Source organism: Eurypyga helias, unplaced genomic scaffold (assembly GCF_000690775.1).
Source record: "Eurypyga helias isolate BGI_N326 unplaced genomic scaffold, ASM69077v1 scaffold40057, whole genome shotgun sequence".
Lineage (NCBI taxonomy): Eukaryota > Metazoa > Chordata > Aves > Eurypygiformes > Eurypygidae > Eurypyga > Eurypyga helias.
In genome coordinates, this window is record NW_010263068.1 from 7821 (window position 1) to 20644 (window position 12824).

General features: G+C 39.5%; 1 protein-coding gene across 1 annotated transcript in view; it reads right to left on the reverse strand.

Moving 5' to 3' along the window:
• Window positions 1-3975: 3975 nt before the first annotated feature.
• LOC104512812 (tau-tubulin kinase 2-like) overlaps window positions 3976-12824 on the reverse strand; it is a 17045-nt gene continuing 8196 nt past the window's right edge. The window contains exons 2-3 of the mRNA XM_010155929.1: window positions 5384-6657; window positions 3976-4444 (exon numbers count right to left, since the gene is read on the reverse strand). Of these exons, the coding sequence (XP_010154231.1) occupies window positions 3976-4444; window positions 5384-6657 (1743 nt within the window). The remainder of the gene's footprint in view (window positions 4445-5383; window positions 6658-12824) is intronic.

Below are 12824 nucleotides of genomic sequence, written 5' to 3' on the forward strand. Positions count from 1 at the left end.
GCAGGCTTCAAGGTAAGAATATGCCCTGATTTCCCAAGACAGGATGTGGCTGGTGGCTATCATCAACGCCCCGTGTCACTCCCCAGGGCTTTGCCTCCTGAATAATTGTATATAACTAGCAGTTAAGACCTCATATTGCTCCTGCCTTTGAGCAGTGGAATTTTCTATGCTTACCAATCCTGCTCAAGTAGCAGGTAGGTGCCTAGTGTCATACAACTCACCAGCATCGCTCTACTGTATCACACCTTCTATTACTTTCAACAGGGTTTTACTCAAGTAGTAATTGGCATTTGTAATTAATAGTGAGGTTTATTAATGTTAATATAGGTTTTTGAGGTTGCAAGTTTGATTATACCATGCAATATTGCAGCACAAAAGTCTGTGTGAAATGTTCAGTTTTTTCAAGTTCTATTTTTACTTTAAAGGCTTGATGCCTCGATTTCTCTAAAAAGAAATGCTCTAAAGTGCTGGCCACAGCACAGGACACACCATAAAGAGATGTGTGTGCAACACCTGCATCACGCCATGGCTCCACTGCACCGCCCTCCAAAGAAATGGAGGCTTGAAGAAGGCAAAGCAAAAGCTCCTTGAATTATATTGGTTCCCAGCTACAATCCCTCTGTAAGCTGCTGCGTGCGACGCAGAGTAACTGTAACCGTTTTGTAGGAGGGAGAAAAGCGCTCCCCGTCCCTGAAAATCTGTTGCAGCTAGCCCTCCCTAAACCACTCATTTCTCACTGTGCACAAGGGCCACACGTGTACACTGGTGGTTTTATGCCGTCAGTTGCATATTCAAATACTGAAGCTTACAGAGTTCTTGATGATTATGTAGGCTCTCTAGAAATATTAAGCTAATATTTATGTATGAGTTGATCAGCTGACCAATACCTAACTACACTAACTGATTGCTACATTAGACCATAGTAAGTAATTCTGTTAAGTTTTGGGGAGAGGCCATCAAGCAACAGAAAACTCCAGAAGCGTGGGTAGTTAAGTTACTCACAATCGCTCCTCCATTCATATCTTCATGATTTTCTCGCGAGATACTGCTGAATCCACAGCAAAAAGCAACTGGGCATATACAGTCCTTTTACCACACTGAAAGAAGCCTGGGTCATCGATCACGACTCATAGCTCCTTCTCCACTTTGGCACAGTTTACTGTTTTTACACTGGCAAGTAGGTCAAGTACAAGTGAATTTCTACAGCACTGATTTATTTTACACAGTAATGTGTAACAACAGGCAAGTCTGTACTTTGAAGACAGCATAAAAAAAATCCTAAGGTGTTACATTCTTTCTCACCTGTAAAGCAATTACCTGTTCCGGGATCCTGCTACACTGGAGAGAACATATAAATACCCCAACTTCAGCATTTCATGCAAGGATGCACAAAGCTGGTACCTATTAAAGCTGGCCATGTTAATGTAGGAAGAAGCCTACAAGAGCATCACAAATGCTTTTCAGAAATAAGGGAGAGGGGAGGAAAAATAATTGTAGGCTGCCACACCACCTTAACAAACAATTCCAGCTGTGCCCAGGGCAAAAGCATCACAATGGGATCAAATTCTTTTTATGGTATACCATAAGGAAACATGAGGAAAACAGGAAGGAAAAGATGGAATTTGTTGTTGTCACATTCATCTGTTCGGTATTCAGTGACTGTCACTGCTCCTGTATGGCAAGCATTCATACCAAAAACTCACACTATGGAATAAAAATGAGTGATCACAAGCCCTATTTGTAATAAAAAATAAAAATACCTTTGAGTCTTTGTTCTTGTTCCCTATGCAAACGCACACACGATTATAAAGAAAAAAGGCAAAGCTGCAAGACGAAACACGGGCTGGTTGGGAAATCAGCAGTCCTTCGATCTTGTACCAAGGTACAAAGGCTATTAGAATTTGTGCATTCCAGAAACTTTTGGGGGGAAATAGAAGATGTGATGCCAAAAGTATTCAGGAACTAACGGAAAGGGAACTGTATTATTCGTGGTCCATAAATTACAAATGAAAAATGAGAAAGAATGAGTTTATATAAGCATATACATATATGTGCATATATAAATATTTATATTATATAATTTACCATGAGGACATGCAATTATTGGTATAGCACCTATCATACAATATAATACAAAGGAATAGGACTTTCCAATGGTACAGTTTCTTCAGAAAAAGCAGGTATACCCTACTATTGCATTCATCTGTAGTGCTTGAAACCTGAATGAAGTTAAGGTTCCACACTGTGCTACATTACGTATGGGAAACAATATACATATTCATAGTAAGAAAAGGAAAAAAAAAAAAATCCTCAACATAGTCTGACAAAGCGAGTGAAACTCAGTGCAGCTCCAGGGCAGCTTTTATGCAGCATTAGAATGTGTTAGCTCAGAGACAAAATATTCCCTTTTTAATCCAAAGGTATTCATTTGGCAGAGGTTAAATAATAAAAGCACAGATGCTGGCTGGCGTATGACTACAGCAAGCAGATCAGCAACTAAGAAGCCTCCTATGCATCCAGCGTCCCCACACCAGGAATAATTAGGGAGAGCTGGCTGCCTCTTCCTCAGGCTTGTGTTCTTGTGCGTTACTATTCTGACCCACTATTCTCTTCCCAGTAGAGCAAAAGGTGCTGTACCGTTACATTCCCTACAGAGACCCTGTAGGGCACAAGAGGTTATTAAGTACCCACCAAACAAAGTTGGAAGAATTAGACACCATGGACTTTACCGACAGACAACGAAGCTTGTCTACCAAAAAAAACATTTGGGCAAAAAGAATGACAAGAATCCAATATAAAGAAAAAAAAACTCTGAACACTCTCTGTATATTTTGCTTTGATGACTAACATTCTTACCCATATTTTGTAAGGGTTTTTAAGCATACTTCTGTCAGCTACAACATACCAAGTTCATGAAGCAGACAATCTCCTCATCTTTCATGTTTTATAAAAACAAAAGACCGTTTTCGCAATCTTGCTGGCAATCATCTCTGCATGGTAAGATCAGTGGTTTAGGTGACCCACAACTAATGAAAAAAACAAAGCCAGCAGTAACGAGGCATCTTTCTGCAGTTAAGGGGAAATAGGTACTTCTGTTTTCTAACTGATTTTTCTAACATAAGTTGCAATGTATCATAAATCTGCAACATTGAGTGAAGTGCAGACATCTCCTCCTTTCTCTCTCCCTGTGACTCCCAAAGGAGAGTGTGATACAGAACTGAGAATTAACTTCTTGGATCCTAACTCGTACCAAACAAATTTCTAAATAATACAGCTATAAAAGCATCTTGGCAAATGTTAGTATCAGTTTTTAAAATGTCAGCAGTGTCAAGAAGGGGCAAGGCATGTGATGCTTCCTTTGGTAAAACACCTGGGCATGGTAGATGGGGGACAAGATGAACACTGAGTGACTCAGAGATGCGTGCAGCTCAAAATGCAAGCGACTTACAAGGTAGAAATGCCATCGTCTTCTAAACGGTGTGCTTTTTTAAAACTGCAAAGACATGCTTGAGCTGTACTTATCTCCCAGCTAGGGACATCATTTGGGGAATAACCGTTTCGGGTTTTCTTACATACTCCTTGAGTATGTAAGGCCTTCAACAATCAGGCCAAATCTTCTAGCTAGGTAAACTAAAAACATAGAAATAAATACCCTTTTAAAACACTCACCTTAAGAGATTTTTTTTACTCTTAAATACATTGCACCTCTTTGACTACACCTAGTCATTCGTATCCCTGGCCTCTACTTCTGTTCTCGTGGATCTGCTTGCTGCCTGCTTTTAGGCAATGCCTGGCCACTTATTTACACAAGTATGTTTTCTCATGAATAGTTTATGACCTTTACTTTCTTTAAAAAGCACAGATTCAACACCTTTTTTTTTTTAATATACTTCTTATTTTTTTTAATTACACAATACACAGACACAACATGCATCGGATTTAGGAGGCGGCTTTATACCTGTCAAGGCCCAGTTCCTATCTGCTAAGCTTAGTGGTTGATTTGCTCTTTCCTGTGGGAGTCTTAGTGTTTGGGGAATGGTGGAAGGAACTGCCAGATCCTTTCAGACCATTCTTGCTTGGTTTGTTGCAGCAGTGCTCTTGTTGGCAGGATCTCCTAGAAGATGAGGAGCCTGAATGACTAGGAGGCGATTTACTCCTCCCAAGATGTGGAGATGAACTTCTCTGATCGTGATGGGGTCTCCCAGCCCGGGATGGAGAAGAACTGGCAGTACGGGGTAAAGAAGAGCTCCTAGGGGAGGCACTGGGACTGCGTCGGGGGATGACAGGGCTTTTGGGTGGCGTTTTTGGACTATGTGGAGATCCTGGACTCTTACACTGCGTAGAACTCCTTGGTCTTTGAGATCCATTCTGTAGGATTTGAGCCAGACGAGAGATAAGATCTGAGTCCGAGCTGCTACTCCCTAGGACTCTGTATCTGCGTAACCTTAAGAAGAAACGAAGAAAGATTATTTCTGTTTCCATCTATACACTAAATTTCATATAGAAACACAGTATTCCTGGGAAACTAGGGATGAGCTTATACTGCAGAACAGACATCTGGGGCTGGACTCTCCTATAAGGCAGAGGTCTTTGGATCTAGGCTTTGGCTCCTGTGCTGTTCAAATCAACACAGTATTTGTATTTGCATAACCTCACTCACATAAACAGCCTAAGTGTTCACAGGATAACTGAAATTTCCTGGTGGTGCTGGAAGAAGTGCACTGAAGAGCAGGGCTTATCACCTCCGTTTTGGAGGGGTACATCCATTCCTGCACACCATCAGTACAGTCCTATACACAATTTTAAGGGATAACAAGGCACACTACAACTTCCTTCAGAGGATTTTCCACTACTGTATCAAAATTCTCCTTATCCTGGTAATGAAGAAACTAGATTATGGTTGTCTGTATACAGAACTGGCAAACGAGGGCTTCTGGAATTCACTCTGCTCTCATTTAATCAGTTGGTTTTATACTTAGCCATGATCTAAGCATAGCTACCACAATCCTGATGGCTGAAATCTCCAAACCCAAACACTTGAAACCACTTATTCACTGGTTTTGTGAATAACCAACAGTTCCAGAAAAGTGACCCCACTTTAAACAAAGTGTAAATATTTAGTTATAGATTGACTGGTTTCAAAATACTGAATACACATCTATTGATGTAAAAGGTTTAACGGTGAAGCAGGCTCATTCTTGTGTAACAGCCTCTCCTCATTCATTCTCCAATAATGTAGTATTTCTCAGGGAACTGAAACCCAACATTTAAAAAAATTAGTTCAAGGATGGAACTTCTACAGGATTACATAGTGCACAGGAGCTGCAGTCTAGCTCAAATCCATTTTTAACCTGAAAACCTATTTTTGTTTTCTCTGCATTACCTAGCTTCTAGCCCAGGTCTAGTAGGTGGTTTTCCTGGTGGTGGCCGAGGAAAGAACTTAGCTGGACTTGAACTGGTGACTTGGTCAGTGGTTGCCCAGGACACTGGCCTTGGAATCTTGCTTTTTCTGGACTGAGGGCTGCTTGGAGACAATGAGCTATCTTCTGTCTGCTTGCTGAAATGAGAGTCCAGTGTCAATCTAGAAAACGAGGATAAGACATCATCCTCAGAAAACGGTACTGGAGTAGCAGCGATTTTTTCCTCCAGTGACTTATCAGAGGCACTTGAGAGGTCACCAAGGAAAGATTTGAGCTGTCTCTTTTCCATCAGTAGTCTGACCAAGTCTGTCTGATGGGCCTTTTTTAGAAGCAGCTTTTCCTTTGCTGAAACAGGAGAAGAGGAGTCTGATGTTGAATCTATCTCTTGTGCTAAAACTGGGATTCGGCTCTGCCTGAACACAAAAGGAGGTTTAACTAAGTCCTTCTTAGATCGATAAGAATTCTCATTTTCTGAAATGCAGTGGAATAACTCTCCATTTCTGGGAGCATTTTTCTCTTTTTTGTCCTCATGGTGCAAAAAAGTAGTAAGGGCCACTTGGTTGCATTTCAAGTCTTGGATATGGACTTCTTCCTTATTAGAATGAAAACCATTTTCCTGAACTGGTGCTATTTTGCTTGCCTGTCTATTAACATGTGGTTTGGTAAGTCTTGAGAGAGAAAATTCTGATGGTCTAGGTCCCATCGGCTTCAGAACCTCATCTTGATTTGGCACCAGACAGACGGGCCTTGGCTTTGATTCTTCTGCAGCTTCAGTATTCGTTAGAGGCTCTTCCTCTGCTGATTTTGAGTTTCCTGGCAAAGAAGAATTCTGTTCTTTGCTTAGCATTTCCATGGCATCCTCAGAAACCACTGGAAGCCTTTCTTCCTCAGCCTCCTCTACAGGAATATTTTCAAGTTCTTTCTCTTCCTGTATGCCACTGTGTTGTTCCGGTTGGTCCTTTTGGCCACAGTCCAGGACCTTGACACATTCCTTGACAAGTTCTTCCCTGTCAAGTACCTCTTGGCTGATATTAAGTACCAAATCTGGTCTGCTGGCACTAGCTGGAAGGGCATCTTCTGCCACAACCAAACCTGGCAAACTTCCCTTTGGAGAGGAAAGTTCTACGGTGTGTTCCATAGACTGAGCATCCTGCTCTCTTTTCTCTAGCTGGTGGCCATAATGAAAGCTCTCTGAAGCAGACTGTGTGGATGCGACTGAAGGTCTGGGTATCGTTATCTGCATTGGAAAATTAGAGAAGGAAAAGGTGAGAAACTCAGGAATGTTATGCAGACAACAGTCTTTCAATAGCAGTTTTGATTCCATGAATTCAAGATATATCACCTAATGATTCCTATGAATCACAATGTTCAACTAATACGTAGCTTTCATAACTTACATCTAGATAATTAAAAAAAAAAAACCCAAACTCTATCATCCCAAGACAGAAATGCGTAACAGGTAAAATCAAAGCATAATCTCAGTGGAAAACGCTGCAGTTACCAAGTAACCATCCTAGAAATGAGATACAGCCTAACAGGTAGGGTTTTTATTTATTTTACATTAGCTTGATACTCTTAGAGTAAGTTGCACATAAACGTAAAAAACTTTAACAGGTACACAACAGTATTTTTCGACAAGTACATAAGACAAAAAACACAGTGAGGTCCTGATTCAGGAACGGAATTCAAGTTCCAACTTAGGTAGAATTTAGGTACTTTGGTAACAAAACAATTAATAACAAACTTCATTTACCTAATTAAACAAATCCATACCCAAAATACCTACATTTTTGTCCAGAAAAACTTTCTTGATTACCCAAATTATAGCTATTACCTCCCCTATAGAAGCTTATGCTTCATTTTAACTAAGCAACCTGCTTAGGACATCTCCTTACCTAAGGTCCTTAAGAGATTCACAAACTAAATATTCACACATCCAAATCCTCTAACAGGTCTAATCCAATAGGTATGCTTAAAGCACTCCTAAAGCCTATATATAGTATTGAGTAAGAGTCCCTTTGAAAAATTGATTATGAGGAATGCTGCCTCTAGTACATGGCTTAATTGTTACAGCGCATGTCCAGGAAATGGGAAACCTGCATTCGTGTCTCCCTCACCTGAGGGACATAACCCATTTCCCCCAGTTCCCATCAAGTATGGATATAACTGGAATGGAGTTGCTTCTCACCTTTCAAAGGCAGGCCACTGCACAGACAGAAACACAAGAGTCATGAGGTCAGAGGGGACACACACAGAAGTGAGAGGAGTTTTACCTGTATGGCCAAGGGAGGAACGCCTCTCTTGTGAAGAGGAGTCTTTGATTCTGGTTTATACATACTGGATTGAGTCATTTGGTAAAATGTATAAACAGTCAAAAAAATCAAGGGACTACCCTTACATCCTCCTTTACACTGACAGAGTTCAGCACATTTTTTCCTTGTATTCTTTAGCCTCATGAATCTGACACAATCTGAGTTTGTAATACTCAGCAGAAAGTGGAAGACTGGAATCTGGGTTTGGACATAAGACATTTCTTGACACACTGATGTAGAAGAGACAACTAGTGGTAGCCTATTTCCAATGTTGCCAGGATTCTGTTGTATTACAAGGCAGGTTTCACTTGACCTTGTTATAGAAATTACACATGCTGCTGAGCTTAGTGGGCTTTTGCAAGAGCTAGTGTGTTAGTACTACTGGGTGGTAGAACCCAAGCTCATCTGTCAGGACCCGTAGGAATTTGTATGGTGTGCCCAGACTGTACAAACACAGACCAAGTCTCCAAAAGAAGAAATGGGAACCGGCAGTGAAGGAGATATACTCAGATTTCCCATGAGAACATAACAGCTACATTGAAAGTATTGATGATTTCTTTTTCTTTTTTTTTTCAATTGTCCTATATAACAACATTTCTGCCATTATGGGTGCACATTTACCACCATGAAACACAAACATTCAACTGATAATATAAGCAGTTCACTAGAACAAAACATGAAACACAAAACACAAACATAAAGCTGAATTAAAGAGGGCAATTATTTCTGTTAAAGAAATTATTTCTATACTATAAAATGTATTCTGAACCTCTCTAATTTACCTAATGCAGCTTTTGGGCCTTAACCTCAAAATGTTGTATCATATATTTTGAGAAATCTGGAATAAAATCTGAGGAAAAATATTTTCTTAGTTTTATAAGTAGGGTTAGCTGTTAGGCTACAGAAAGTTGTATTTTTCTTTTTGCGGGGAAATAGATTTTTTGAAAAACATTTACTCAAATACAAGCTGGGTAAAAGTAGGCTCAGGAAATGTTAATGGAATTTTGTTCTTGGAATAGCAGGTTCAGATTTTGGAGAGATCACTTGGGCATTTGCTGTCCGCTCAGCTCTGCTCCAGCTTGTTTCAATACCTTGTTCACTGGGGCTGCAGATGGAGTCTCCAAAGTAAGGAAAACTTTAAAATACTTCCTTTTCCAAACTTTTCACTTGATGAGCTAGTGTAGCTGACGATCCAAATAACCCGGGAATCAAAAAACCAGAGTTGTCTTCCACATATCTGAAGAAGGATGGCCTTCCTCAGAACAGAACAGTTCCAGTGTCCTCTCAAATTTTTAGAGGCAAGACAACCTTAGTTATCTGCTTTTAGGAGGATATTTATCTTCTTGGTAGAAGATAAATGCAGAAAGGCTGCAATTGCATTTAAATCCTCCTTTGCTCAAATATATTTACATGGAACTCTCTCTTTTTCTTGTGAACTCTTTCTCATATGTCAATTCTTTGTTAGGTGAAGCCAGCTCTGATCTGGAATCTCTTTACATTTTTCAACATACTTCATAGCCTTTGCTACATCTGGACAGAGAATTTCCTAGTCCTTCAGGCCTGTCTCGGCCAATCCAAATTTAACCCTCACACCCAAGAAACAGAAGAATAAACTTGTTGAACAACCTACAATAGCACAGGCAGGAGCTATTTGTGAAAGGAAAACACGGAACAAGTTGAGGAAAGGAAAGGATACTGGATGACTAAGCATCATCAAAGACTCAGTACTACTGAGCAGCTCAGTTTCAGAAACGGTTTTTTGAACACACATACCACCTTGCTGATTTGTGTTTACCGACAAACATGTTTGTTTTCTCAGATGCTCAATAAACCTGTTACTATTCTTCTCAAAGCATAAGAATCAAAGTATAGCCCACCTGGGCTTGACATTTCATTTGTATGTGCAAGAAATTTAAATGGGTAATCATGCAGAAGTGCCTTTCATGCAAGGGTTGCTGCAACTTCAGGTGCAGCTTTACAAGAGAAACAAAAGAAGAATACCAATTTCTAAAAAAATCTGGAAACATGTATGACAAAACAGAGCTTGTATAGAACTGAACCCTTTTGCATCATAGAATGGTTTGGGTTGGCAGGCACCTTAAAAATCATCTAGTTCCAACCCCCCTGCCATGGGCAGGGATACAAATGCTTTCATTTGGAAGAACTTGGATATAATAGTCAATTACTGAAGAAATGAAAGAAGCTTGTAGATGATCCTCCTAAGGCTCCTTATAAGACTTCTTTGGGGAAAGCATCAGCTTCTTTACAAGGCTGGCCACTACAGATAACTTCATCATTCAAAAGATGCAGAATTCTAAGTAAGAAGACTGGAGGAAGCTATGAATCCTTTAAAACAATTTAAAGAAAATATATAATCCTGTAGCCTTAATTATCCCATAAATAGTCTTCTTGCTCTCGTTTGTGAAACCTTGCAAGACAGAAGTCATAATCAAGGAGCCTGAGGAGGGATGGTCCTGAGACATGTAAAATACTCCAATTTATATTATCATTTAGTCTAATTCAGGGAGACAGAAATCCCAAGGTTGTTCATCACATATCTAGATACCAAACAAACAATACAAGGCCTAATATGTAAAATTTAAATAAACCCATCATAATCATAAATAATCCTTTCTTTCTTTTCTTCTGACACTAATTAAAAACTTATCCTATGAGATTTCTATGGTTGATCATTTCAATTTTGTAAAACACTGAACCTGAGGAACAAAGATTACAATGTGATGTGGGAGATTCTTCCAAGAAGAAAAATGTGGGGAACAGAATTTAAAATGCTGCTTCTCAGCTCAGTTTATAACACTATCTGCCCGATTATTGCAATTTCCATACTTCACCAGAAGTTATGTGATACAGCAGATTACTGAATATGGCTGAGACAATATATGGAACAATGAATTTCAGGTTCTCCTTTCACCCTGAAATATTTGAATGGAATTATTACCACCACAGTCTTGAATCCTTCGGCCTTCCCTGAATAATATCTTCATTCCTTTCTGATAGCTCAAACTAGCACTTGACTGAGACGAGAACTGCATTTTCTTCAACAAACATTACAAGATGGTGAGTGGGATGTTAAGAAGGAAAAAACCCAACATCAACAATGTAAATGTGTCTTGGACATCCTTTAAGACAACTGACAAACTTCCCTCCCTTTAAACCTTTGACAGGCTGCAATAGCAAGCGATATGCTTGGATGAAATCCTCTGTGAACACATACAGCAAATTGCAGAGGGGTGAAATACGGAGTTTTGGTCTGCTAAGTCTGAAAGATCTAAAAGTGCAAATACGGATTATTGTACAATACCAGCAGGTAAACATCTGACCTCTCAGCAATAGCTTCTTCCCTCCACTCACATCCGCTACTCCTGCAAGCATGGCAAGTGCTGTCAGGACTTCAGGCCTCTTAGAAACATGGTGCACAGAGCTGTTGTTTACCTAATCCTGTCATTATCTGTAACTTCTCACATTAATAAGCCATAATCACATTACTGGCCACTCTGAAGACACTTTACTTAATCAGTTCACCCATCAGAACTTCTTTCTTACCTCAGTAAAGTTTGTCTATCTTTTATCTTTTCCCTGCTTCTCCTTTTTATCTCTCAGTAGCCCTATCGCCTATCACGACTAAAACCAATGTTAGTATGAGCCTGCAACTTCCGCAATACCAAACCACCTCCCTGAATCCAGTTCACCAGCTTCCTCTTACTTCATGATATTTTTCAGTACTTGTATCACTTAATTTCTATTTCTTTGCACAATTAATGCCTCTGCAAAGAAAATTGAACTGCAGTGTGTATGAAAGCTTAAAGGGCATGTCCTGTAATTTACTGATAGTGTTATTCTCACATGAATAAGCCACGGCTGTGTTGACATCCCTGTAGACAACTCACCTAGCTTCCTGCTCAGAACAGACCTCCTATATTTCAAAATCCTCCCTACATACTGCTATCGTTCCTACTGACACTTCAGAGTCTAATCCTTTGTATCCCTTACATTCCCTTCCCAGATTAAATTCACAGCAGAGAAGATACATATAATTAATTATAGATTTACTAAACCACACTGACTATTTCTACTGACAGACTAATACGGGGATAAACAGGATAAATATATGGCTGTAATTTGTGGTATTATGGAACATAAGACCAGAGATGACTAAGTTTTGATAACAAAATCCTTTCAACAGTCCCATATATATGGTACTGCAAGCATTGCAGGCATTTGTAGGAAATGGTGGTCCGCAGGATACTACCTTCTATTGTTAAAAATTCACACATGACAGGCCCTAACTCTAAAGAGAAGTTACATATGAAGGATTACTTACATCTATTTGAAAAGAGGAGCATGTTGCTCTGCACAGCGTTCAGATATACTTTTTCTGCTATTCTATGATGCTAATTTTTGCAACCATTTATACAGAGATTGCAAGAAATGGGAAGAGGATGGAACGCAGATGTAGAGCTGGGGATGAACAAGACAACTGTGTTTTCATGCCCTCTAATGTGAAAGAAATGTTTTGAGGATAAAGAATATATAGATCTGTGTATACAGTCTTTCTTTAAGGCTAATTAATCATGGCTAATTTCAGTATTCTTTAACTATCTTCCCTTTTCAGTCATTCCTGCACCAGGTACTAGGTAAAGGAAGATTTTTTTGTGTGTGTTCTAACATAAACCCATGTCCTCAAATATCCAATAGGGCAAATACTGATTGCTCTAAAAGTAGTATCTTTAATTGCTTTTAGAGAATGACTGTCATTGTAATAAGTGGCTAATTAGTTTGGTAACGTGACTAAAACAAGTACTCATTTAATTTGAACCTTATTCTATGTAATACATAAAGTAATTGAAAAAAATTCTTGTAATTTACTTATATTGTTGGAGAAGTGGAAGGCAGTAGCATTTACAGACCATTACTTCATAACACTCACACAACACTCCTGTCATATATTCCTATTAAAACATGTGCCAGCGTTGTAATATATTTCTTGAATTCCACAGAGTCTTTTTCTAACAAAGAAAGCATGGATTTGCCTTAACACACAGTTGAGAGATGGGGGGTGGGGGGGGGGGGG